Source organism: Cyanistes caeruleus, chromosome 6, assembly GCF_971803275.1.
Source record: "Cyanistes caeruleus chromosome 6, bCyaCae1.hap1.1, whole genome shotgun sequence".
Taxonomy (NCBI): Eukaryota; Metazoa; Chordata; class Aves; order Passeriformes; family Paridae; genus Cyanistes; species Cyanistes caeruleus.
The window spans coordinates 33,340,630-33,365,340 of record NC_141706.1 but is presented as its reverse complement, the minus strand read 5'-3'; the positions used below and the strand labels follow the sequence as shown (position 1 = coordinate 33,365,340).

The window sequence follows — 24,711 nt, the reverse complement described above, 5'->3', positions numbered from 1 at the left end:
GTGTGAAAAGATCTGACTAATATAATGTAGCTGATAATTATTTGTATTTGTAGGTGGTTTGGTTTTCATGTGGTGAATTGTTTTGTTTTTGTTTTTTTTGTATGGGTTTGGGTTTTTTGTGGGTTTTTTTTAGTTTGTTTTTTTTTTTTTGTTTTGGGGAGGTGTTTGCTTTTTTATAGTAAATACTGTAGGGGCATGACTGTGATGATGAAAGATTAATTTCTGATAAAAGCATTATTACTCTTAATTTGTTAAGTCCTGTTTCTTTGCCATTTTTCCTTAGAACTCCAGACCGGAGACAACAAATGACGATGATGAAGCACTGGATGAGGAAACAAAGAGAAGAGATCAGATAATTAAAGGGGCCATTGAAGTCTTAATACGAGAATATTCCAGCGAGCTCAATGCCCCCTCCCAGGAATCTGACTCTCACCCCAGGAAGAAGAAAAAGGAAAAGAAGGAGGACGTATGTGTTTTGATTTTGGACAAAACAGATTTTTTTTTCTTCAACTCACCTTTATATAATGGCCAAACCTTGTGCAAATACTTTAAACCTAAACTTCTGATGAGAAAACAAATCAACAAGCATTGATGTCAGCAGCAGTTTCTTTTTCTCTTTTTTTTTTTTGAGCTGAAAGCTAGTCAGTTATAGACACCATCCCTTCAGGATGGTTTAGGCATTTAAGCACGTAAACTTCTTGGAACAACAGGTTTGAATCTGGGCGGGACTGAACCAACCTTTCATCCTTCGGAAGGTGGAATTACTGAATTTAGTGCAGTTTAATCTGTATGTGCATATAGGGTTTTTCAGATAAGAGCTTTAAAAACAACTGTAAAGAGTTTCTGCATACCATCCACTTCCAGTGAAAGATGCCAGGGCACTATTATAATGCCACGAAGTGGTAGCTTTTGACAGAATTCTTCTCTCTGCTTATAGTGTGCATTCTTGTAGTGTGCCTTGATCCAACTGGTTGCAGCTGTCTACCCATATGTGGAAGCACTTCTTTAGTTGTGTATGTCCTTGAAGGGATCCTTCAGGGATGAAAGGCATATCGTAATCTTCCTGCCTTATAAAATCACTTTTAAACACGTCTCTATTTGGCTGGATTTGGTCAGACAGCTTTCCTATCTTGTGCAATGCGAAAAAAAACATGTTAAGCAGGAATGAATGTTCTGCTTTAGACCTGCCTTTGTGAATGACCTTTTCATGGATTAAAACAAAATGGAGAAGGGGGAACAAGGATAAGCAAACTCAGACTTAGCTTTTCCAGCAAAGTTTCTAACCGTGAAAAAATGGGCTTTCCCACCTACCATTCTGCACCTTATATGAAAGAGATTGGAAAATTTTTGACCAAGATTTTTACCCACTTAAGTCTTCTGCAAAGTACCTGTTCCAAGGCAATGATGCAGTTTCAAATGCTTATGGAGTTTAAATGTGGTGCAAGAAACATCTCCCTCAGGGAGCAAGTCTATCTTCCCACAACATTGTTAGTCATGGCCAACCTGAGGTGTAAAAGTGCTGAGCTGAGAATTTGTTTTTCTTTCCTCTCCCTCCCTTTGGGAGAAGATGTTTTCTTTGATGACAATTTGCAAATGAGTCACTGTCTAATGCTGTCAGTTGTATTTTTTTGTTACAAGCACTGTTACAATGTGTATTGTCCTGTGGGTAAATATACGTATATATGGCCATGAATAATGCCAGGTAGTTAAACATTGTAAGAGACTTTTGCAGTCATGAAGAGCTGGGTGCTGAGTATGTCCCTGTGACAGAGCGATATTCTCTTAGCTCTGTGTTGTGTAGAACTTTACTAATCTGAGCTAGTCAAGTAGCCAAATAAGCTCTTTTAAAATACGCAGCATTTGTGGGTTGAAATTGCACCCCGTCATCCTTCCCATACTGGGAAGGAAGACAAGAAACTTGGAAGTTGCCATCTTTGGCCTGTGTGGATAGAGGTGGGAGTGAAGAGATGGTACTAGCTTGTTGTTCTCTTGTCCATAAAGGAGAGGGGAGAGAAAGACTGTTGGGTGGGGGGCAAAGGGAAGGTGGATGCAGATATATTGTGGGGGCGGTGAGGGGGGTGTGGAAACTCACCAGCTTTGGGGCTGTTGTCCCCTGAAGAGCTTGGTGTGGAGATGACTCCCGCTGGTGTTAGCAGCAGAGGCTGTTAGTTCTTCTGGGTGAAGGCATGACTGCTGTGGGGGAGTTGAAAATGTGTGCGGGGAGCTGAGAGTGAGTGGAATCTGGTTTTCAATTTCAAGCACGGGGGAACCTCGCTAATTCGCACTAACTATAAGAGCAGGTGCAATCTACCAAATTCTGCGAATTAGCGAGTAAATAAAATCAAGACATACCCACTGCAAATACTTGTTTTGGCAAGTGTAGCTTAGCCTTATTTCTGATGCTACCATAGCGTACTAATATCTTGTAGCACACTTGTAATTCCGTGAAGTCTTACTAACATGAGACGTCACTATGTGTTTTTAAGTAGTTCAGCAAAGGGAGAATTAGCGAGGTTCTTCTGTAACTTTGTTGAATCAAAGAAATGAGATCACAGCAATACAATATTGCTTTGTAGTACAAACATACAAAACATTGTTTTTCAGAGTAGTGTGCAATCTATTTTTAAAAAAAAAAATCTCCGTGGATTTTTCCGCAGATTTTCCGCAGATTTCCAGTGGCCCCACTGATACCTTATCCACTCATCACCAAGGTTCGTTTACATTGTAGGCTTTGACAATGACTATGTTTACTGCTAGTTGCCAGATTTGTGACTCTTGTCCATCTGATTTTTTTTTTTTTTTTTTCCACTCATTAACATCAGACTGTCAGGTTTGGTACTGCAGAAGGACTTTATTTATCTCTTGCAAGACTGGTTGAAAACTTCTAACCTTCAGCTTTTCTCTTGTTCTCCTGTGTCTGTACAGATGGCTGTTAATGCTTTTACTCCTGTCCCCCTTGTTTTTTAGGAGGATATAAATGCTATAGAAATGGAGGAAGACAAAAGAGACCTGATATCAAGAGAAATCAGTAAATTCAGAGACACACACAAGGTAGTATTCTTGTTTTTGCACTTCATACAAATTAGGCTTTTTCAAAATCCAAAAAACCACTATTATAAAATTTAGCAGTACATTGCAATATCACTTAAAATGATGTTTATATTAGGTTTAATATACATGTAGCTCTTTACAAGTCAGAAAAAGACAGTTGCCACGTTAAAGTGGCCCGTGACATCTTTATGCTAAGACTTTGATTGCTACTGAGTATATTTCAGTCTTCTCACTTCAGCATGAATAAAGGCAGCTTAAGTTGCTACACATACATTAAGTCAAGATATTTATAAGTGAAGGCTAAACGGGGCTGCAGTATAAGACATACACTTGAGTGTGTTTCTCTAGGTAGATTTGTAACATTATCCAAGATTTTTGAAGAGATGAAACGTGAATTAAATTAAAGTCTTTTATTTTAATAGTTCTAAGTTAAGAGTGGGGGAAGATTAAAACTAGGTCAGTGGTTACCAGACTTACCAAACTTTAGATGCATGGAAGAACTGTAAATTCCCATAAAGCTAATCTATTCATTGACCCCCACCATTATGATAGAGATCATATGGTGACTAATGCAAGATGAAACTCACAGCTTGGAAAGTAACATGGAATAGGATGTAAGTATGAGTTTCTGTTTTTTATTATACTTATGGATGCCCCCTCAGAAAAATATGCAAAGGGGTAACTGGCTTGGAAATGTTTGTGCACATCAAGTCCCACCCACCCCAGGGTCCCCACTTACAGAAGTTTCCACTAATGCTAGTGCATATGTGAATGTTTCTGCTTTGGAAAGTGATACTTGCGGATCGGAGCACAACTATGCATGTGATGTTCTTATTTTAATGTTTAGCTTAAAGTTGTTATTAATTTTTCCCCAACGAGATTGGAGTGGTCCATGTCTAGAGAAGTATCAACAAGCTGCTCTTTTGAGCACACACTTTTCTTTCAAAATACCCCCAAAATCAACATTAAAAAAATGTTGAAGGTACAGCAAGGTGAAGTGTGCCTGTGTTGTTCAGCTTTACCACATGCAGTCAGTGGGGATGGTACCGTGTTTTTATGCAACCGTATCAATATGAGCACAGGTGACTACATGTTATTGTATGTACATGTATTCAGTTTTTCTCTTAACTAAAGTTGTTCAAGATAGAAACCTGGGGGAAAAAATCTAGAAAAAGTCATCTGGAGAAGCTCAGCAATTGAATGTGAAACTGGTTAGTGGTGAAACTTCAGTAGAGTTACGCTCAATTCCGAGCCCCGAGTTGCCACACGCACTAAAATGCAAACAAGTAATACTTTTTTTATAAATTGCAAACAAAACAAACAAAAACCAAGCTTCACTGTTTCAGAAGCAGTTGGGCATTTCACTGCCCTTGATCTGTATTTTTGGGGGGCTATTTTGGGTTTCTTAACATTAAAAATCAACTGGAAGTAGTCATTGTGTATATTGGATATGTTTAAAAGGGGCTGTTGAATCCTTAGCAGCGGACTAGTGAGCACAGTGAACCTTTGCATGTTTTTGGTATGAGTTTATAAACAATAACGACAGACTGTCAGGGTATCAGCATTGCAGGGGGCGTCCATTTACAGCACGGACGAGTCTGAAGAGAGCTCAAGGTAAGATTTATAATTCTTCTACCTGTTCATTTCTGTTCATTACTTCAGTTTATCTGATACTGTTCCCATCCCATTACCCTGTCAGGTCCTTTTATTTAGGTTTGCAGAAGTTGACTGAGGTCAGATTTTGATTTAAAAATATACCAGTTTATTTTTTCAATTGGGTTTTAAGAAAGTGGACTTAGGAAAAGAATTTTAATATACCAAAACTTGTGTGTGTGTACTTACACTTTGGTGAATATATTTTTAATAAAAGAAAGAAACCCACTCTCTTGAGAAATCTCACCATAAACAAAGTTTTTGAGAGTGGTAAAAAGCAGGAGTTCAACTAAAGAAATGTCTATTGGAACATCTAAGATAACCTGTAAGTATCAACCACTTCAGTATGTAAACTTTCTTTAAAAGTATATGAAAATTGAGGTAAGTTGTTTTTAAAAGCTGACAACCTAGTTTAGCATTTGACCCTGCTGAGTTTAACACTGTAAAGCTCCTGGATAATACTCTTTAGAAATTAGATTTTCAGCCCAGTGTATATTATAGGATCTAAGTTTTATTTTTTTCACATCAATTTTCTACCAATTCCTACCATTTTAAGTCCCTTTTTCCTTTTGTGATTTCAATGTATCCAACATGGGTTTGCCTGTATTGTGTTATCAATGCAGCATAGTTTCACTGGATACATTAATCACTAGTGAATTAGCTTTATTTCTGTAATCCTCTGTTGGTTCTCTGGTCTCTGTGCCTATGGCAGAAGAACACTAATCAGGTAAGATTGCTTTTTAAAGTTGTCTTAAATGCTTTGTTTAAAAGAAAAGAACAAAAAAACACAAACCAGAGAAAATGCTATTTCATTGTTCCAGTTTTTAATTTCATTTCAGTGATGGTAAACGTGGAGCCAAAGGGGATAAACCTGTTTATTCTGCTTAATATTTGTTCAAAAAGTGGTATTCTTGTATCCATCAGGTTGAAATTTGGTATATTTGGTTGTTATTTGGTATATTTGTGAACCGTGTACTTGCTCTTCCTCCCAGAAACATAGCTAATAGGCAAGGTTAATCCAGTGTTGGCGGTCCATGTCCTAGCACAGCATCTGTAAGTTAACACATAACAATTGCTTCCAAGGATGGATTTATCTATCATTCTGTTGATGTATTTTCTATTGTCTTATAGGAATTCTGGTCATAAGAACTGTTTCTATATGAAAAAAAAGTGGCAATTTTGTACAATTTTTAGTAAAACTGTAGCAGGTAACCTTTAGTTTCTGTGTTTCAAAAGAGCTATTTCCAACCTTTTTTTAACTGTCTCCATCTTGCAGTGGTGGAAGTTAAGATTCTATTCTGCAGAGTCCAGTTCTTACCAGTGAAAACTTAGAACTTTTTTAGGGAGGGAAAAGGGGAAAAGTGACAGTTTTCTTCACTCTTTAACCACATGCACCGTGTGTAAGTGGATATATTTCTTTACCCAAGTTTTCATCTAGGATGGTTTTGGTGTGCCAAGACTTTTTGGAAAACAACTCACTGTCCCAGTAAGCATTCCACTGAAATATATTTTCCTAATTGAACTGAGTTAATTTTATCAGCTGGAAGTTCACTTTACTTATACCCAACTGGCTTATAGGGCCAGTGGAATTTGAGTCCCGTCTGAGTCATGACTGGTAGTGCACTCTGAATGTGCAGTTTAGTCAGCTCATAATACAAGGCCAGCCCTACTCTGCTAAGGTTGGAGATTGCTGGTCTGTGTAGATCTGTGCTTTTGCACGAAACTTAGTCTTGTGATTGCTGCATTTTGATTTCATACTTATGAGTTCCAAAAAATACCCACCAAACCCTATTTTATATTTTAAAATTAATGGCGGTTTTGGTATTTCCATTACCAGCCTTGTGTGTTGCGTCGGGAATATCCAGTTTGTGTAACTACAAAATTAACTATGAAAGTTCTCTTGTTGGTTTTTAGAAACTGGAGGAGGAAAAAGGCAAAAAGGAGAAAGAAAGACAGGAAATTGAAAAAGAACGCAGAGAAAGAGAAAGGGAACGGGAGCGTGAACGAGAAAGGAGGGAGCGTGAAAGAGAGAGGGAACGTGAACGAGAGAAGGAGAAGGAACGGGAGCGTGAACGGGAGCGAGATAGGGATCGAGACCGAACTAAGGACCGAGACAGAGACCGCGAGCGAGACAGAGACCGTGACAGAGATCGTGAAAGAAGTTCAGACCGCAACAAGGATCGGAGCAGATCAAGGTAAATGTACTTCAGTTACTATTCATTTCACTTTTTTTTAGTGCTGTTTGCTAAATGTATAGAGTTCAGTAGATCAGCTGCCATGCAAAAGAGAATGATCCTTGTGGGTGATCAGAGTAACAGCAGGAAATCCAAATTTGGAGTTTACTTGATTTCCCCCACAGCACAAGAATATAAAAACTACAATGTGCAGTAAGAAATTCTGCAATTATGACTTAGGCATACTGGTTATATCTCAAATATCTCCTATTTTTCATTATTAGCTTTATTCCTGCTTAAGGTTTTCTCATGTTTGTGATATTTTTTAGCTTAAGCAGGTTCTATCATTTCCTTTGTTACGTGGTGGGCTTCTTGGATTTTGGGGAGGTTTTTTTCAGTTAGTTTGGTTTGGGTTTTTGTTTGGTTTGTGTTGGGTTTCTTTGTAAAAGCAAGGGGATTATTCTTTCAAGCTGTAATTAGTCATACCATATTCCAAGTGCTGCTTTCACACTAAATCATCTTGTCAGAAGTGTTAAAATTGTGTCTAAGCCACATATACGTGAAAGATTTGTTAAGGATATCCTTTCATTCTGATGGTTTTGGCTATGGAGAACTGCTAACACAATCTGATAAGAAATTGCCATTTGCTCATGTTTAATTTCTGTAGATATTGCTAGTTAATGGTTAGTGTTCAGACAGCTACTTTTAGTGGGTTTTTGAGTACCCATCATTTTTACTTGATTTTATGCCTATATCTATATCAGCTAATTATCTTCTACAACTGCGGGAGAAAAATAACCGCTAAGATGCTATTAATCCTGTGATTGAATGGAGAGGAAGGCTCTGAACTGAACTTTGGGGTTTTCTCTTTCTTCAGAGAAAAAAGTAGAGACAGGGAAAGAGAACGAGAGCGTGAGAGGGAAAGAGAACGAGAACGCGAGAGGGAACGGGAACGAGAACGAGAACGGGAAAGAGAGCGGGAAAGAGAGCGGGAAAAGGATAAGAAGAGAGACCGAGAAGAAGATGAAGAAGATGCCTACGAACGACGAAAATTGGAGAGGAAACTGCGCGAGAAGGAAGCTGCATATCAAGAGGTAGGTTGGAATTTTTAAGGTTCTTTAAATAAAACAATATTTCTGAGAGTTGATAACAAGCCCTCTAGTATAAAATACATCATTCTCCTTTTCCTAAAGATGATTTTAATCCTTTGAGTATATGAGCTGGGGCAGAATATGTAAGTCACTGTCAAAACAGACCTTTTATTCTGTTTATTCATAATTTTATTTTATTCTCTATTTTCTATCATATTTTATTCTCTATTCATAATTTTAAATTACAATTATGCAGATTATTTATAGTACAGCTATTTTAAACAACAATCCAAATTTTGAAGTAGTACTGCTGTTCTTAATGTTCCTGAGGATTGAAGTGTATTTTCTTCTATTGCAGCGTCTTAAAAACTGGGAAATCAGAGAAAGAAAAAAAAGTCGAGAATATGAAAAAGAGGCTGAGAGGGAGGAAGAAAGAAGACGGGAAATGGTAAGGCTTTTAGTTTGATGTGTAATTTTCCCTGCCTTGTTCTCTTGGTTCCATTTAGAATGCAATATTCCACTGTTATATTTATGGATAGTAATAGAGCTCTCATTTTGTATGAAGGCCATGTGTGTTTTTATATCAGAAGAATCCCCAGTTAATAGACTGGAAACAGCAGATGCCTAGTAAGTGGGAGTACTATTTAGAGTCTGAAAAACAAAGCCTAGTGATTTGGTCTTGTGAAGGCAGAACAGTGAGAAGTAGGCAGCTGCAAAATACTGTGATCTGATCGTCACTAACTATCACATCTGTGAATTTTTTCAGATTTGTGACAAAACCTACTGTGTGTTCTCTGTTATGCAGGTGGAACTAGACCTGTTTTTTTAACTTCCAACCTGCTCATGTGACCAAACCTTCTATGAAATATGATACAATATTCTTGAATGTATCTAAGCACTTTATAAACTCCTGTCCTTAGTTCATTAGATGTGAAATTACCACAGTTACCAATATAACACTTGGAAGTTTTGTTGGAAAAGACACCTTTGGAAGATGGATAATTCTGTAATCTCATAGTTTTGTGCTAAAGCATAAAGAAGTTATTTTAAGTTTTATTTCACTTCATAGTTTCTTAGTGAAGGAGAGAAGTTGAGAGAGTAGACAATGAGTTAGTAATTGCATATATTGCAATACATGCAAAGAAACACGCAGAGGCAAGAGGATTATAAAATACTCGCATGGAATGCAGGTTTTCCCATGTCCTGGTTTGAAAGAGAGGTGTCTGCTGAGGAAGGCAGGAGCCTCCCTTGAAACGGAATATGTAAACCCCCTCCCTTTGAATTATTATAATTTTTAAACTAAGGGGCTCTCAGGCAAAGATAGGGGAATAGGAATAACAGTTTTTACTAGGAAAATTAAAATACAAATACAGTAGTACAAAAAAAAAATCATTGACAGGCTCAGAATACAACCTGACTCCCTGTTGGTCAGGGTGTTGGTAGCACTCCAATTAAGTTGCAGCTGCAGTCCTCCTGGAGTGACAGATGTGGCTCTGTTAAAGCAGTGATCCTGTAGAAGAGTGTCGTTTCCCTCTGAAGGTCCAGTGGTGGTGTAGATGGGTCTGGTCTTTCTCTGGGAATCCAGTGGAAAAGGCTGACTGTGGTATTCTAAATGTCAGATTATATCCAGATTGGAATGCTTGGCTCCTCCCCGGGATGGAGCATCTCAGAATAGGATGATGTCATTTTATCAGTCACGCAGTGAGACTCAATGGCCCATTAACAGAAGAGATCCCCCTGGAGGGAGGGTGGGTCATAGAAGAGATAAAGAACACTGCCACACCTGGTTTTAACGGATGGTAATAACAGCACATACTTTTGTTTGCATCTTGCACTGCAACCTAAGACATTCCTGTAAATGCATGAAGGGGAAAAAGTTTGAAATTCATTAAATGGTATTTTCCATTCCAAATCCTTCTGCACACTGGCTATGGATGGCAGTTGTAGAAAGCAATGTTTCATTTTGTGCTGAAATTGCAACCATAATCATAATTTGTTTCTCAAAGTCATTAGCACAGAAGTATATTACTGCTGGTTTAAGGATATTGCTTGAATACAGGTTAGAAGGTCCTAATTTAATTTTCCTTGAAGAACTGGGGGTTTTGCCATCTTCGTTTTATTAGAAGGGGAGAAAGTGTCTCCTCTCTTTCTCCCTCGCCCCCTACAGTGTTAGACCTGCACATTAATATTGCATGGCCTGTACATTAGTGCCACATGGTTTGTATCAGTGCCACAACAGGAGAGTGCTTATCCTAGGAGAAACGGTCAGATTTATTTCTCTGCATGACTGTCTTAATAAAGCTCTTGAAACAAAGCAGTACTGATAAATACACATAGGCTGCTACGTTAAAATACCCAGTAGCAGACTTAAAGGATTTTGAGGATCTTTTAGCTGTAATATAAAACAAAAAAACCCAAATATGTATGTGGATGGGGGTTTATGTATATATATATATGCAAATCTGTGACACAATACCAGTGGACCCTCTGGATGCAATACCAAAATTTTTAAATATTCTGTTTGGGAAACTGTATTTTTAGTTTAAAGCACACTAGATCTACAGTTAACGTGCTAGTAACATTAATGGACTTTAAACTCCTGGAAAGGAAACCAGAAATCATTATTTAAGTTTCTATTCCTTGCAGGCAAAAGAAGCCAAACGATTGAAAGAATTCTTAGAAGATTATGATGATGACAGAGATGATCCAAAATACTACAGGTATGTCTTTGGATTCCTGACAATAAAATCTCCACTGTTCATTTTGACACAGTTGTGGGATTTGTTGGCAGAGGCTTATTGGAGTTTATATTTGACTGGTAATGTGGCAGTGTAAGGATTACAACTGCCTAATTTTTTTTAGTGTCACTTCATAAGTGGCAGAAGGAAAAGGGAAGCTCCGTACTTCTACTATTTAATGCTCGGAATAGCTGCTCATTCCTATCACTTTTCTTTTGTGAGACAGGGCAGAAGTCAGTGTAATGTCAAAATGAGGTGCTGGGAGCAGGGAGATGGGAACAAGCACGCCTTTAAATAATTCACTGCAAAGAAGCTGTAACTAATATGAAGAACAAGCTTGTTAATATAAACTATTTGGAACATCCTCAGCATGGGACTAGCTAACATTTCTGTAAGACAGATTTAACAGAAGTGGTTCTTGTCAAAAATCTATAAAACTTGATTCTTTCTCTAAAGAGATCAGCATCCACCTTCTCTACTTCTGTGTAATGTGGTGCCGTAGATTCTGTATAGTAAAGCTGAGAGCTGATATGTTAAGATTCTTCTGTTACAAAAACAGAGGATGCCACATGCTCTTATCAATCTCATTTTCATTTACTGGGAGATATATCTGTATGTAGGTTTTCTTGTATTGTAGTACAAGCCTCTCATTAAATAATATGTATCTTCTGTAGGGGTAGTGCTCTTCAGAAGAGGCTACGAGACAGGGAGAAAGAGATGGAAGCAGATGAACGAGATAGGAAAAGGGAAAAGGAAGAATTAGAAGAAATTAGGCAACGTCTTCTGGCTGAAGGACATCCAGATCCAGATGCAGAACTCCAGAGGGTGAGTTACTGTTGGTCTGACAAGAAGACAAGTTCTTTGTATTCTGGTTGTGTTGAGCAAAACTGTGTAAGAGATTTGGTATTTACTATTTTCTCTATTCACTTTTTCTTACAAAGAAATTCAGATAAGCAGTAAGAACAGTGGAAACAAAAAAACTTTCCACATCAACATCCAGATTTAATGGAGTTCGAAAACAAATTTGAATTAATCAGTATACCTTAGAAGAATGCCAGTACTTAAATGTATTTTTCTTGTCTAACAGTCAAGTCTTCTACAAAGGAGAATCTTCAGATTCTTTTCAAACAGTGCTGATTTTGAGAGAGCTTCTTTTTTTGCTAATTGTGTGTTTCATTGTAGATGGAGCAGGAGGCTGAGCGACGTAGGCAGCCACAAATAAAACAAGAGCCAGAATCTGAGGAGGAAGAGGAAGACAAGGCAGAAAAAGAAGAAAAAAGAGAAGAGCCAGAGGAGGAGGAGGAGGAGCCTGAACAAAAGCCTTGCCTTAAACCAACTTTACGACCCATCAGTTCTGCTCCATCTGTTTCTTCTGCTAGTGGAAACGCAACTCCTAACACACCTGGTGATGAGTCTCCCTGTGGCATTATTATTCCTCATGAAAATTCACCTGAACAGCAGCAACTGGAAGAGCATCGGCCCAAAATAGGACTCAGCCTCAAACTGGGCAAGTTTACATTTTATTTCAGTCTTCCATATGGTATTGAAATAAAAATTGTCAAGCCAAGTAGCCACATGGCTTTCCAAATATGTCATCAGGTTTGATGTATTTTTATCAAGTAGTTATCCAGATGCTTTGCTTGAGTTGTCTTATCCAGAAGATACATTTTATAGAGCTTTCTTCATCCAAAAGCTTGAGGGCAAAAAAGAAGAGAATTTTAGGCATGTTCAAGGGCTAATTTTTGTAGAAATGTTCTGAGCTGGGATTGGTTATTTTCACGTGCCTTTTCACCTTTATATATCTGTAAATATCCCTTTCAAAACTCATTGCTGCTTTTCATTGGTGTAAGTCTATGTTTAGAACATCAGAATGAACTGATGCCAGTGGTAAGTGAAATTTGAGCATAGAGTTCCTCAGTACTTAGCAGTCTCCTGCTAAACTAAAACAATTAGTTCTGAGCAGCAGAACTAAGAACATTTGTATTACAGAAGTTTTGTGTATTTATTATTTACTATTTTGACTGAGTTAGGCCAGACTGCGCTTTGAGTTCATACTGTTATATCTTGAATGATGGCAGACTGTATGGCATTAGGCTGATGAGCGCTTTCCTTATGCGTTGCAAGCTTTCACTTCTGTGCTCTGCCTTTGCTAAGGTTGTGGCTTGACCATAGTTTTCCCTCAGAGAGAGTGCTAATTGGTTTCAGGGCAGAGAAAGAAGACCATGTTTTTCAAATGGGTCAGAGTCTTGAACAAACTCCATTAAAGATCTTTATCTCTTTTGCTACATTTGTAACGGAGTTTGAGAGATTAAAAGTCAGTGCCAGGCATTCACAGACGTTTATGTAGCATACAAACCAATATTCCTCAAGTAATAGGGAAGAGCAAACGAGTTTGGGTTGCAGTTGATGAATATGTTATTCTGCCTTTTGGGTTGTAGGTGCCTGCAACAGTCCTAATCAGCCCAATGCTGTAAAAAGGAAGAAACTTGCTGTGGATAGTGTTTTCAATAAATTTGATGATGAAGACAGCGACGATGTGCCCCGGAAAAGGAAACTTGTTCCCCTGGATTATGGAGAAGAAGATAAAAGCAATATCAAAGGCAGTGTCAATACAGAAGAAAAGCGCAAACACATTAAGAGTCTCATTGAAAAGATTCCCACAGCAAAACCAGAGCTCTTTGCTTACCCTCTTGACTGGTCAATTGTGGATTCAGTAAGTTGATTTGTTTAACCATTTTTTAAAAGGCTTAATTTTTCCAAATAAACATTATAATTGAATAGGAAAACAAGGTTACTGGGATCTCAGTGGATTGGAGCATCATTAAGTGGAGTCGAACTTGAGTCCTCTGTTTATTGTTCATACATAATCCTTATTCTGAAGTGTGCTTGTTTATTTTTGTTTTGTCTCTCTCGAATTTCCACTATGAATTATCAAGCAGTTTTGTGGAAGGAGGAAAAAAGACGCTGTAAAAACATGTTTGAGTGGCTGTCAGAAATAATTGCAGATGCCAGATCTGTAAGGGTTATATCATTGATAGCAAAATGTATCTTCTGCTAAATAGCTGTTTGAGTCTTCTAGATGCCTATTGGGCAATTGTTGCCACAGAGTGAAGTTTAAGGTAATTATTCATTTTTTTGTGGTTTTTTTTCCAGACACTAATGGAACGTCGAATTAGACCATGGATCAACAAGAAAATAATAGAATATATTGGTGAAGAAGAAGCTACACTAGTTGACTTTGTTTGCTCTAAGGTTTGTATCTTCCACGTTCTCTGTGAAACTGGGGGTTTGCTCCCTATTTAAACTGCATCAGCAACTCCTGTACTTGTGTTTATAATGGCTTGCCTTGGTTTATATTTGGGCTATCTTATGAGAGGCAAAGCAAGTCCTGAGTGTGTGACACAGTTGAAAGCAGAAAGTCAAAAGCAGAAGTTGAATATTTGCCATGCTTACATTATATACAGGTGCGTGTAGATATATAAAAATAAACAGAACTCTGTGGTGTTGAAAGACAACTTACTTGGTTCTGGAAAAATAAATTAAATACTTAACAGGGTGATGAGAAATCCAGGTATGAGGAGTGATACCAGGAGAATTTTGCCTTTGTCTTTCATTAGCAGCTTATTGTTGAAGGAAGAGGGGCTTTTTCCCTAAATTGAGAAAACATAATTGGAGATGTAAGAATAGCCAGAAAATACAGGACCTGTGAATCTCAGGAGCTTCCTGGATCTTGTTCTTCAGTAATTTGCCATAAACTAGTACTCACTATGATGGATTCTGATGCAGTTTAAAACTAATTTTTATCCACAGATGTTGTTGGAACCTGATGAACTGCAAATACTTCTTGCATGTGCAAAGCATTCAGAATTCCTTGGACATAACTGGATTTTGTCCAAAAATGTATATAGCGTTTATTCTAAATTTTCAGTCTAAAAACATTTGTTTCTTTCAGGTTATGGCTCACAGCTCGCCTCAGAGCATACTGGATGATGTTGCCATGGTAAGCAGAAATTCTGTAACTGATATACTTCCTACATTTTACTGAAACTAAAAGTCAATTATGCAAAATAGCAAGAGTCCATAACAGAAAACATGTGTTAGATATGATTAAGCACATCATGCTAGCACAGGCATTATTTTGCAGTTACAGTGCCTAGGTACAAATTACTGACCCCTCTTCAGAATTTCTCAATATTCAGAAATGTGGAACAAAAACTTTTGTCCTTAAGAGTAGTTGTCAAAATCAACAATAACAGAACTGTATCAGAAATAAAAACTTATGTTCCTTCTCATTCTTATGAATAGATTTTTATTACTGATTTAGTGTATCTTCTCCTAATTAAGGAGCAAAAGGTGATTTTCCTGAGGAAGAGTAAAAGCTCTTTTTTCCTGTTGTTGGAAGAGAGATTGATGAGCATTATGAAGTAATGCTAATGTTCCACCATGTTTTCATACACTGAAAGGTGAATAAAAAGTAATTGTCCACTCCCTTCCTGTAAGGAAACTTGGAGGCAAGGTTGGTAGTAGCCACATGCATAGTGCAAGATAGTAGACTGTTTTTGGTGTGACTAGTGCTTGGGGAGATTTGGAGAGATGCTGTGGACACTCAAGTTTGTCTAGATTCACTAAAAGCCTAGATAATAAATTCAGGGAAGAGAAATCTATGGAGGGTTTTACAAATAATCCAAGGAAGTTCCAAATGAAAATGAGCAGAGATTAGGAGTTAATTTAACAGAAAATACCACATTTGAATGTCCTGTTCTTACATTGTTTCCAAGCCTGACATTTCTCTGCCTCTTCCCAAACCACTTTTGGATACTAGTTTACTGGTGCTTCTACCTCTAAGTGCTCAACAGCTGCCCTATACAAGTACACAGTTAGAGCCTGGTCAAGTCACTGATGCTGAACAGACAAACATGCCAGAGTTTCATTCCGTCCCTCTCTCAACGACTTGTATTATGCTATATCCATTTTGTAGTTCTGATGCATCTACAATTAGTCTTTATAACTGGAATGCATAATCTAAAAACTAATCTATAAAATGTGTATTTCCTACAGGTACTAGATGAAGAAGCTGAAGTTTTCATAGTCAAAATGTGGAGGTTGTTGATATACGAGACAGAAGCAAAGAAGATTGGCCTAGTGAAATAAAGTGCTCTCCTTGCTTCTAGGGTTCCATTTCAATTTTGGGCTTTCTTTCCCCCATTGTTCAGAGACTTTGAATTCTCTCTGTTCTCAGAGACTTGAGACCTGTATTTTTTTATGTAGAAAATGTGAATTTTTTTTGTCCTCTGCTCTGAGGCCCCTTTTACCCTTCTCAATTAGTTATCAAATCCTGCATTGGTTCTCTTTATAATACACGAGGTACAATTACCGGTATGTTTTATAAGCTGCAGCTACTGTACATGCTCTTTGGTAATTTTGTTATGTTACCCTAATTCTTGTAAATATTAAGGAAAAAGAATTCCATTTTGCAAAACATTTGCACTTAATGTGGAACTATATCAGTTACAGATGAAGACAAAGGATTTTGCTGCAAGTTTATCAGTGTTTTTTTGGGAGTATACTTCCCCTTTTTTATTTAAGGAATGATCAAAATACGATTTAAAAGTAAGTGTCTTGAGCTGTTTTCACAGAACAGCTTTGTGTGTTCATTTGATCTCTTCATCTGACTGGAAAAGGAGTTCCTTCAAACTTCTCTTTTTAATGTGAACCAGTAGTAATCTTGGTACTTTGTTGCCTGTTAAGAATTACTCATGAAGCTGGGAACGTAATCTCTTGCAGACGCTCTGCTTCTTTCCCAGAAAGTGCAAATCACAGGAAGTTTCTCATTTGCTCAATTAAAACAAGAGCAGGACCTAAATTCAGTAAGTGCTATCTAATGGTTTTTGTTTTCTTCTTCTGCTCAATTTCATTCTAGCCCTTATCTACTATCACTTCTGTCTCCAAAATAATCAGATTTTTTTTTAAAAAGAAATTATTTTTTAAAACTTTTTTTTTTATATTTAGAAACAGAGAAAAGCCCTGTTTGAATATGTCTCTTAAAAAAAAAAGAAAAAAACAAACCATGAAAACTAAACCATAAGTTTTCAAACAAAGCTGAAATCTTGTTTTTATTCATACTGTTAAACTAGCCCTGACTTTTGTTTTCTACTGTATGCAGTCTGTTGTCCACAAAAAGAGGGTAGTATTTTCCTGCCTTGTTTGTATGTTTTTTTATAAATAGACTGATATGGTATAAATGATGACATGTACTGTAAACTGCATTTTTTTTATCTCATACCTGGGTAAGAAGTCAAATCTATAATGTGCTGTGAGCTGTTTTGATTGCAGGAGGACTGTGTTCCAGGGAGCAAACGGTCTCAAAATTATTTTTAATTTTTGAAACACAATTCTTAATAGCAAGCAAATTAAGTAAAGGTGTTCCAGTATCTCTATATTGTATTTAACTGAAGGATACAGGTTGACCTGTTCAGAAAACATAACTGTGACCTTGAGTTACTAGTTCTTTGTATCTGGAGAGGACACTTGAAAACACTGTTCTTAAAATTGGGATCGTGTAAAGGTTCCACCATGTAAATATTTCAGATATTAAAAATGTATATATTTGATTTAAGGGTTGATATTCTTTTGGAGTCTTACGCAGCATGCAATTGTGTTTAACAGTGCTTACTGAATCAAGTGTTCCCAAAGTAGGGATGGGTTTGTTTTTTAAAACTACCTCCTGCTTATATTAGGTGACTAGAAGCCTGCAAATTTAGATTCAATCTCAGTATGTTCTTTCTCATCCCTGTGATATACTACACTACACATCACCAAATGTTCTTTTTTAACTTGAAGTGTTACTTCCATGTTGTGCTTGAATTTCCCTAAGAATGTTTTGGGTTGCATGCTTACATGTTGCAATCTTCCTATTTTTTTCTGCAACTTGCTGGTTGCAACCCTAAGAAATTACTTCCCTGTTCTCCATATACAGTTCTGCATCACCATTTACAAAAAAGTTTTCAAGTTCTAAATAAATTCAAAGCTTGCTCTGTTTGTAGCAGATACAGAGAAGAGGGGAGTGAACTTCATGAGTGCCTTTTCACCTGGTAAATGTCATTCTCTCTCATTAGCAGTAGTTAAACAAGACAAATGTGATAAATGCATTGTAATGCCACTGTGTGACAACTTGCCCAACATTCTCATACAGATTCTTCGGAGAAAGCTCAAGTTGTGAAACTTCAGTTTATTTCTGTCCTACACTAAAGCTGTGTGTGCAATGGACGTAAGCTTGTACTCTTCCTTTCCTAAGGAGACTGAAGGTGCCTGGATGAGAAAGACATGTAAACTTTAAGCTGGAGTGTTAAATACCTAGGTAAATAAGTATGTAGAATCACTGTGATACCATCAAAAAATCAGTTTTGTGGAAGTTCAGGTTTTCTTCAGTAGTGGAAGAAAAAAGGAATGTTCACTAGATGAACTCTGGTTTGGCTTATCAGCTTTTCCTCTTTCAGAATGCAAGTATAAAGTCACTTCTGCTTTACCCCTTACTCCAAGTTTTGTTATGTCTCAGTGATACTGTGTCTCAGTATCTCAGTCACTGTATACTCAGTGACTTTGTGTCAGTGATGCTGGGGAGTAGAACACAAGTTATGTACTGGTGAAGTTCTTAGTATAGAAAGCAATTTCTGTTTTTTAACTTTCAACATGCATTAACAGAATTATTTCAAGATAAATATGGAAAATCTGGGGTAGAAAAAGCCTTTTTTGCCAATATTACAATAATTCACTGTCTGGATGTATGATTTAATATACACTATATGTTACATTAGTGAATGCACAGATGAAGAGTATGCTCAGAATGAGATAAATGAGTAAGTATGGATGTTGCCACCAGGTGCTCAGTGCATCATGCCATAGTGCAACCCATACTGTGAGGGAAAGTTACTCCAGAAGTTCCATACACTGTGTAATGAAAAAATACCAGCATTTACACAGAACTGGATGTACTTGTTTATATGGACCTTATGGTGGAATAAGGCTTTCAAACTTGACGTAACACATGCTCTTATTCTCCTAGTAATGATTTTGTGTAATTGCCATTCAGTGTTTGGAATATGTGAGCGCAAAATCTAAAGTATCATTTTTCTTCATTAACATGCACTGAAAAGAAATGGGAAACAAGGAGGAAGTAAAATCTATTACCAAGAATTATATATTTTTATATTATCTTTTAAGTTGGTGAGAGTCTTCTTGTTCTTAGAGTATTTAACTTACTCACCTGCTGATTTGGTCTTTTTAATCTTCGCTATTTCCTTCAGTCTCTATGCAGGAACCTATACTAAAAATAATGATCTAGCGAGATGGTCATAGCTCTAAATGTGGGCAGTGGAAAGGCCCTAAACAGCAAGTTTAGCTTCTTACGAACTTCCTGTGTCTTACTACTAATGCTTTCCTATTACTAAGAGGGAATTAGACCTTTCACGTTCTTATTAAACAGGCTTGCTACATAACTGCTTGCAGTAGTAGTATTTTGGAAAGGGGATATAGTGAAAACTGCAAGCTCTTGGGTTTTATATTACAACTGAGTCACACTTTTTCATATTCTGTACATTATCCAGTGTAGGAACATAGAGTACAGAAGTAAAAATTAGTACACAGTCATGCAGTTTGGGCAGTATAAGGTATTGTTTAATAGACATTTCATCATGAATCAAACTGATACTAATAATAGAAAACAGTTTGGTACAGCTGTATGCTGTGAAATGTATGCTGGTTGGTTTAAGTTTTCTGTTTGGTTGTTTCCCCCTTCTAAACTACAAGTAGTTTTATTTGATTAATGGTTAGACATCACTTTCAGTCTAAAAATGGCTTCTTTTAAATGCATTTCATACGCCTACGAGCTACTGAAAGTCAAAATTTGTGTTGCAATGCTTACATACATCAAACCTTTTCAGTGCAATAGTTCTGTCCCACTTAATTTTACCATACATTTTCTTGCAGTGTAGTCAAATAGTGAAATACAACATTGTTTTAAACATGCAGAATTGCATGGTCCCTCAGCTTTTCAGTTTTTTATATTCAGAGTAGTTATATGTATCATAGCATTTGCTATGTTACTTACCCAATTGATTATGCACTTGAAAAGCAATTTTGGATGATATTTCAAATATAGCTAGCAAGATAACTTTCAAATTTGAAAGTTGACTTTTTTAGTTGTTTCCACTAACCAGCTCTACTTGGAGGCTTCTTGAGAAGATACCATGTTGACTTCTAATGCTGTTTAGTTTTTGAAATATATGTATCCCCTTAAGTTACTTTCTTAATGCCTTTTTTGTGGACTATTTTAAAACAGGGGTACTGGCATATATATGACTTGTATTCAAAGGAGCCCAGAAGTATATTTTCTCATAAAACCTCTCCGTTTATCTGGGTCCTAGGTTTAAAAGGTCAAGTTAGATTTCCTTTGCACGATTCCTCGCGGCTGGAATTTCAGCGAGTGCTCATTCTCTCCTATCCAGCCAGCCTCTCCCAGCCGGTTCCTTTCTTCAGTCCCCACCTGCGCCCCCCGCCGGGGTTGCCGGGGCCGGCCGCGGGTCCCGCCCCGGGCCCGTGCGGTGGGGCTGCGGTGCGGGCTGCCCCTGCAGCCCCGGGCCGCTCCTGGCCGCCCGTCGGAAGTGAGGTGGCGGCGGGGGCGGGGCGCGGGCCGGAAGCGAGCGGGGCCGGGCTGCGGGCGGCGAGGAGCCGGCGGCGGAGCGCGGGGCAGGGGCGCCGTGCAGGTCCGTCCGTCGGCGGGGGGGCCGGCGCAGCCCCGGCGGGCCGGGCGGGGGCGCGTTGCCCCGGCGGGCCGGGCGGCGCTGGGGGCCGGGCGCGCTGCGCCACCGGGGGCGGGCCGGGCCCGGTGTTTGGCGAGCCCTGCGGCACACGCCCACGGGCCGGGGAGGGTCCCTGCCGCTCCCCTGCTGCCCAGGCGGGGCGGGGGTCGGTGCGGCTGCTCCGGGCCCTGGGCAGCTGGTGACACCGAGTGGGGTCGGGCCGTGCCTGACCCGCACCCTCAGCGCCGCGGAGGCCTCCCAGGGGCTGGGACCGCCGGGCTGCGGCGAGGCTGCTCCGGCCGAGGCTGGGCTGAGGGCGGGGGTGGCGGGGGTGCCCTCAAAGCAGTGGCAGCTGCTGCTCGCTTGGAGAAAGCACGGGTTAACCGCGCCGCGTTTGTCTGATCGATACTTGCTTTGATTTCTCTTCTGCGAGGAGCTTACTTGGGTGTCACCTCTGTTCATTAGGCTAAATGTAAGCGCATGACAGTGACAGTTGTAACTCCTGTTGTTCTGACCTAGGAAAGCCAAAGGAAGCAAGCAAGAACTTTTTTAGACAGGCTCTTTTTACATTAACAGCTTCATTAGAAAAAAAAAGGCTGGGTGAGTCCTTTTTCAGGTAAAACAAGCAAAGTTTTAGTTTGTGTCTATTTATGCACAGTTCATTTTTAGATTTCATTCATTCATAATTGTTTCAAATACAAATTTCATTTATCTAGAAATATAAAGTTGTTTGGGCAGATGTCCTGTATCCATTTTCTGAGCTCTTGAGTTTTCCAAAGAATTTTTTTTTAACAAACCATAAATTTTGAGGTCTGTCATTCAAACTTTGCTGCAACTCTTCCACCATTACTCCTCCCTGTCTTCTGATTTTCTCTACTTGTCCGTACTGAGGGTTTTCTGTTGGTGGATTTGTGGTGGCTTTCTTTACCAGTCTATAAGAGGATTTTGTGGTTGGTGTTTCATTTTGGTCTTCTCTCCAGTAATTTAATTATAATTTTGAGATGCTGCTGTGTGAAAAATCTCATTTTGATAGTCCACATCTGGACGAAAATTTTCAATTTTTTGCATTGTGGAAAATTCCTTGTCACTGAGGATCATTACCAATAGCAGTCTTAAAACAACATTGCTTCTATTCTGTAGCCCAACCAAAGAATTAGAGAAAAAATTTGAAAGTAAGAGCAATAATAATTAGTATTTATTTTCATCTAATCTTAGATTTAAATTATGTTTCAAATTAGACATGCCTTATTTTTAATGGCAAATGTGGAAGGGAGCTATTCTAGTGGATACTGCATCCACTTTCTTTTTCCAGTTTGCATGCTCCCAGTAGACTTGTTAAATTGGTGTTGCTTTCTATTGGCTCTTCACTAAGTTAGCTACCAAAGTTAGTAAGCACTGTGCCCAAGTCATGTTAAATACATTTATTCATAAATAGAGAAACAGCTTCTGTTCTGTTTATGAAAATAGCCTTAGCTCTCTCTTTGAGTAAGATGCTGTCTTGCTACTGCCAGAAGTGAGAGGCTTTTCTTTGTCCTGTCCTCTGTTGTAAGAGTTTTTCAAGATCTCTCAGTACACTAGCTGAATATACTAAAGCAGACGAAAAATATTCTTATTTTCTTTTCCTGGATTTGTTTTCTTCCATTTTAGTGAGTAAAATTACTGTAAAGAGTTCTGATGAATGCTGGAATTCACACAAGGTAGGAGCAAGAGCCACTTGGGATGGACTGGCACTCCGCCCTTGAGGCGTATTCATTGTTTATTTTTTATGTGACCAAGCTTGTGATTTGTCTAGGCCTGCTTGTTGTCACTTAATATTATGGGGTTCTTTCTGAAATGTACTTAGGTCAGTCAGACTTCCTCTTTCCCCTATGTTACTTTATCCTGTTTTGTTATGAAGCATATAGTTCACATAGGACAATTTTATCATCTGACTTTCTTATGGAAGAACATATAAAGCTGTAACATAGATGTGTTGTGTTTATGTAGATGTAGCTGGTACACATAGGGAACTGAATGCATGTTAGTTCTTGAGGCTCAGCTGAAATACTGTCTTGTGTAGCACTAGGTCACTCTTGCAGCATCTCAGTGTTAAGGATATTTCTAGATTCTAAATAATCAAGTGTTACTCAGTCATCCTTGAAAATTACTGTTAAATTTATCAGCAATCCAAAACAGAACAACTTGGAGCAATTGTGCTCTGCTGAGATAAAACATGGAAGTTGTGCTCTGAGAAAGGATGGAATGTTTCTCATTTACTGCACAAGAAGGAATGGAAAACTGTTTAAATTATTAGTTTGTTGCTGACTGATTTCTGTAGCTGATGAACTAATTTGATAACACGTAGAGGTTCTTATTTTTGTGCTGGAAAATCCCTATTATGACCTCTTAGTAGCTGTGATAGAGTTTGTTATCATGGTTAGATACAGAATGGTTGTCTTTGGTATATGTGAACTCCAGAAATTGGAGTGGGGAGGGAGAACCTGGTCATGTTAAGAACAAAGGCTTTTTACACATCTCTTTCCTTTCAGCATCTCAAGAAGAAAGGTCCATTTTGTGTGGAAATAAGTGATTCCCAGAGGACTGTCCCAATGACAGAGCTGTCTGCGCATTTACCCCAGTTTCAGCATGGGCAGCTGACAGAAAACTTCCCTGATACCCACCTCAGCAACACCGTATGTAGCAAACAATTTTAGTACCTAGTAGCAGCTAAATGGGGATGAATAGTTTGTTTGAATTCATTTAATCTTTCTGGACTGTTGTGATAAGCAGTGCCAAAAGAAATATGCTGCAAAATATCTGGTGTTCTAAACTCACTCTTATGTACAGATAAGACCTCCCCCAGTTTAAAAGTGGTGTTGAAGTGACCAAGCCATCAAGGGAAAAAAAAAAGGTCAAACACTCTGGTATCAAACTCTGATATTTACAGTATTTAGTGAGCTCTCTTGATCTGCCTGGCTGAGGTCTGCTTGATTCACAGGTTTCTCAGTCACAGAGTTAATTTTAGTCTAGGTAGAGCTGGAAGCCTGGGTTTTGTTATTGATATTGCTGGAGAACTGTTCCTATGCAGGAAGAGCAGCTCTGTCTTGTCTTACTTGTGAATAATTCTCGAGGTGCGCTCGTGATTCTTGAGGTTTTGAGGGAGGAAGAACTCAAAACCTGAAGTTTTATATGATTGCTTTGAAAGACCTAAGCGCATACTTGTTGCTAAAACTATATCATTGTACCATATGTATTTTGGAAAAATCAGGTTTAGATGATCTACTTGGGTGTGGTGCCCAGGCTCTTAGCCTTGTCACACTGTTCTTTGTTCCTGCTATAGCTCTTGAATATCAGGTTTCCTTGTGGCACAGAAATGCTCTTGTAGAGGAGGCTGGGCCACTTGTAGACATGTCTATAGCAGTAATTCAAGAGAATGTTCTGCTTCAACTCTCCCATACAATCAGCAGTTTAAGTAGAATTTTGAAAAAGTTCTCAGATAAGCATCATGCTATACCAGTAAAAATATAAAACATTTGAAAAATTAAAACAGAAAAGTGGGAACTTTCCTATAGCATCTTTTCTCCTTTTACTTCTGAGGGAATGGAAAAGGTTTCTTTTCCTCTTGGACAGGTGAGATATTAATTTTTATTGAACACTTCTGTCAGATTAAAAAGGCAGAGCTAAGTGATAAGCTGTGGGCTCACTGTCCTTACAGATAACTTGGTGGTACTCCTTACCAGCAAGCAAAAGGTTCTGTGTTCTTCTCACTAACAGACTGTATTGATGAATAACTGCTACTTGTGTTTTTCCTTTCCATGTTTAAGTAACTGTAGTTTTGATACTAAGTTATAATGATATTTCTCCCCTTTACGCATCTACTTTGTTTTTGTACACACCTACAAAAGTCCTTTCCTACTGAAGTACACTAGCTTCTGTGGCTAGCAAGTCAGCATGTGAAATCACTAAGTGCTATAATTTGCCATCTCTTCTTCTAGTCACACACAAAGAGTTCAACCCAATCTTCATTATCTGCCACTGCATAATGACCTTTTAGCAATCAGTGGTGTACGTGAGAACTGATGAAGTCCATGCCTACTGTCAGACATGGTGGTCTGCTCCTGATGGATAAATCTGGATTTAATAGCCAAAAACTTCTTATCAAATATGCTATGTTTTTATCTCTTGGTTCAGGGGCATTGGTCTGGGTTTGCTATTAACTATTTTCCTG

General features: G+C 38.4%; 2 protein-coding genes across 36 annotated transcripts in view; both read left to right on the top strand.

The window, feature by feature from the left end:
• The window catches only part of RBM25 (RNA binding motif protein 25), a 36,940-nt gene extending 19,622 nt beyond the window's left edge, over nucleotides 1-17,318 (top strand). For 4 of the 8 annotated variants that reach the window (XM_023928253.2, XM_086891912.1, XM_023928252.2 and 1 more), the window contains exons 7-19: nucleotides 284-466; nucleotides 2,658-2,711; nucleotides 2,968-3,051; nucleotides 6,619-6,899; nucleotides 7,756-7,972; nucleotides 8,328-8,417; nucleotides 10,616-10,689; nucleotides 11,382-11,532; nucleotides 11,890-12,214; nucleotides 13,146-13,420; nucleotides 13,861-13,959; nucleotides 14,660-14,707; nucleotides 15,766-17,318. In XM_023928253.2, coding sequence (XP_023784021.1) covers nucleotides 284-466; nucleotides 2,658-2,711; nucleotides 2,968-3,051; nucleotides 6,619-6,899; nucleotides 7,756-7,972; nucleotides 8,328-8,417; nucleotides 10,616-10,689; nucleotides 11,382-11,532; nucleotides 11,890-12,214; nucleotides 13,146-13,420; nucleotides 13,861-13,959; nucleotides 14,660-14,707; nucleotides 15,766-15,858 — 1,974 coding nt within the window. In that variant the 3' untranslated portion in view covers nucleotides 15,859-17,318. The remainder of the gene's footprint in view (nucleotides 1-283; nucleotides 467-2,657; nucleotides 2,712-2,967; nucleotides 3,052-6,618; nucleotides 6,900-7,755; nucleotides 7,973-8,327; nucleotides 8,418-10,615; nucleotides 10,690-11,381; nucleotides 11,533-11,889; nucleotides 12,215-13,145; nucleotides 13,421-13,860; nucleotides 13,960-14,659; nucleotides 14,708-15,765) is intronic. The other 4 variants (XM_086891915.1, XM_086891914.1, XM_086891916.1 and 1 more) reach the window with 1 other exon arrangement.
• Nucleotides 17,319-20,391: 3,073 nt separating this feature from the next.
• The window catches only part of PSEN1 (presenilin 1), a 41,216-nt gene continuing 36,896 nt past the window's right edge, over nucleotides 20,392-24,711 (top strand). For 5 of the 28 annotated variants that reach the window (XR_015287662.1, XR_015287658.1, XR_015287652.1 and 2 more), the window contains exons 1-3: nucleotides 20,398-20,468; nucleotides 21,024-21,104; nucleotides 23,033-23,176. Coding sequence is in view for 11 of the 28 variants with exons in the window: in XM_086891904.1 (XP_086748030.1) it covers nucleotides 23,093-23,176 (84 nt within the window). In the remaining 17 variants the exon portion in view is untranslated. Of the gene's footprint in view, nucleotides 20,469-20,969; nucleotides 21,121-22,151; nucleotides 22,202-23,032; nucleotides 23,177-24,711 lie in introns of those variants that run through there. The other 23 variants (XR_015287663.1, XR_015287653.1, XR_015287655.1 and 20 more) reach the window with 15 other exon arrangements.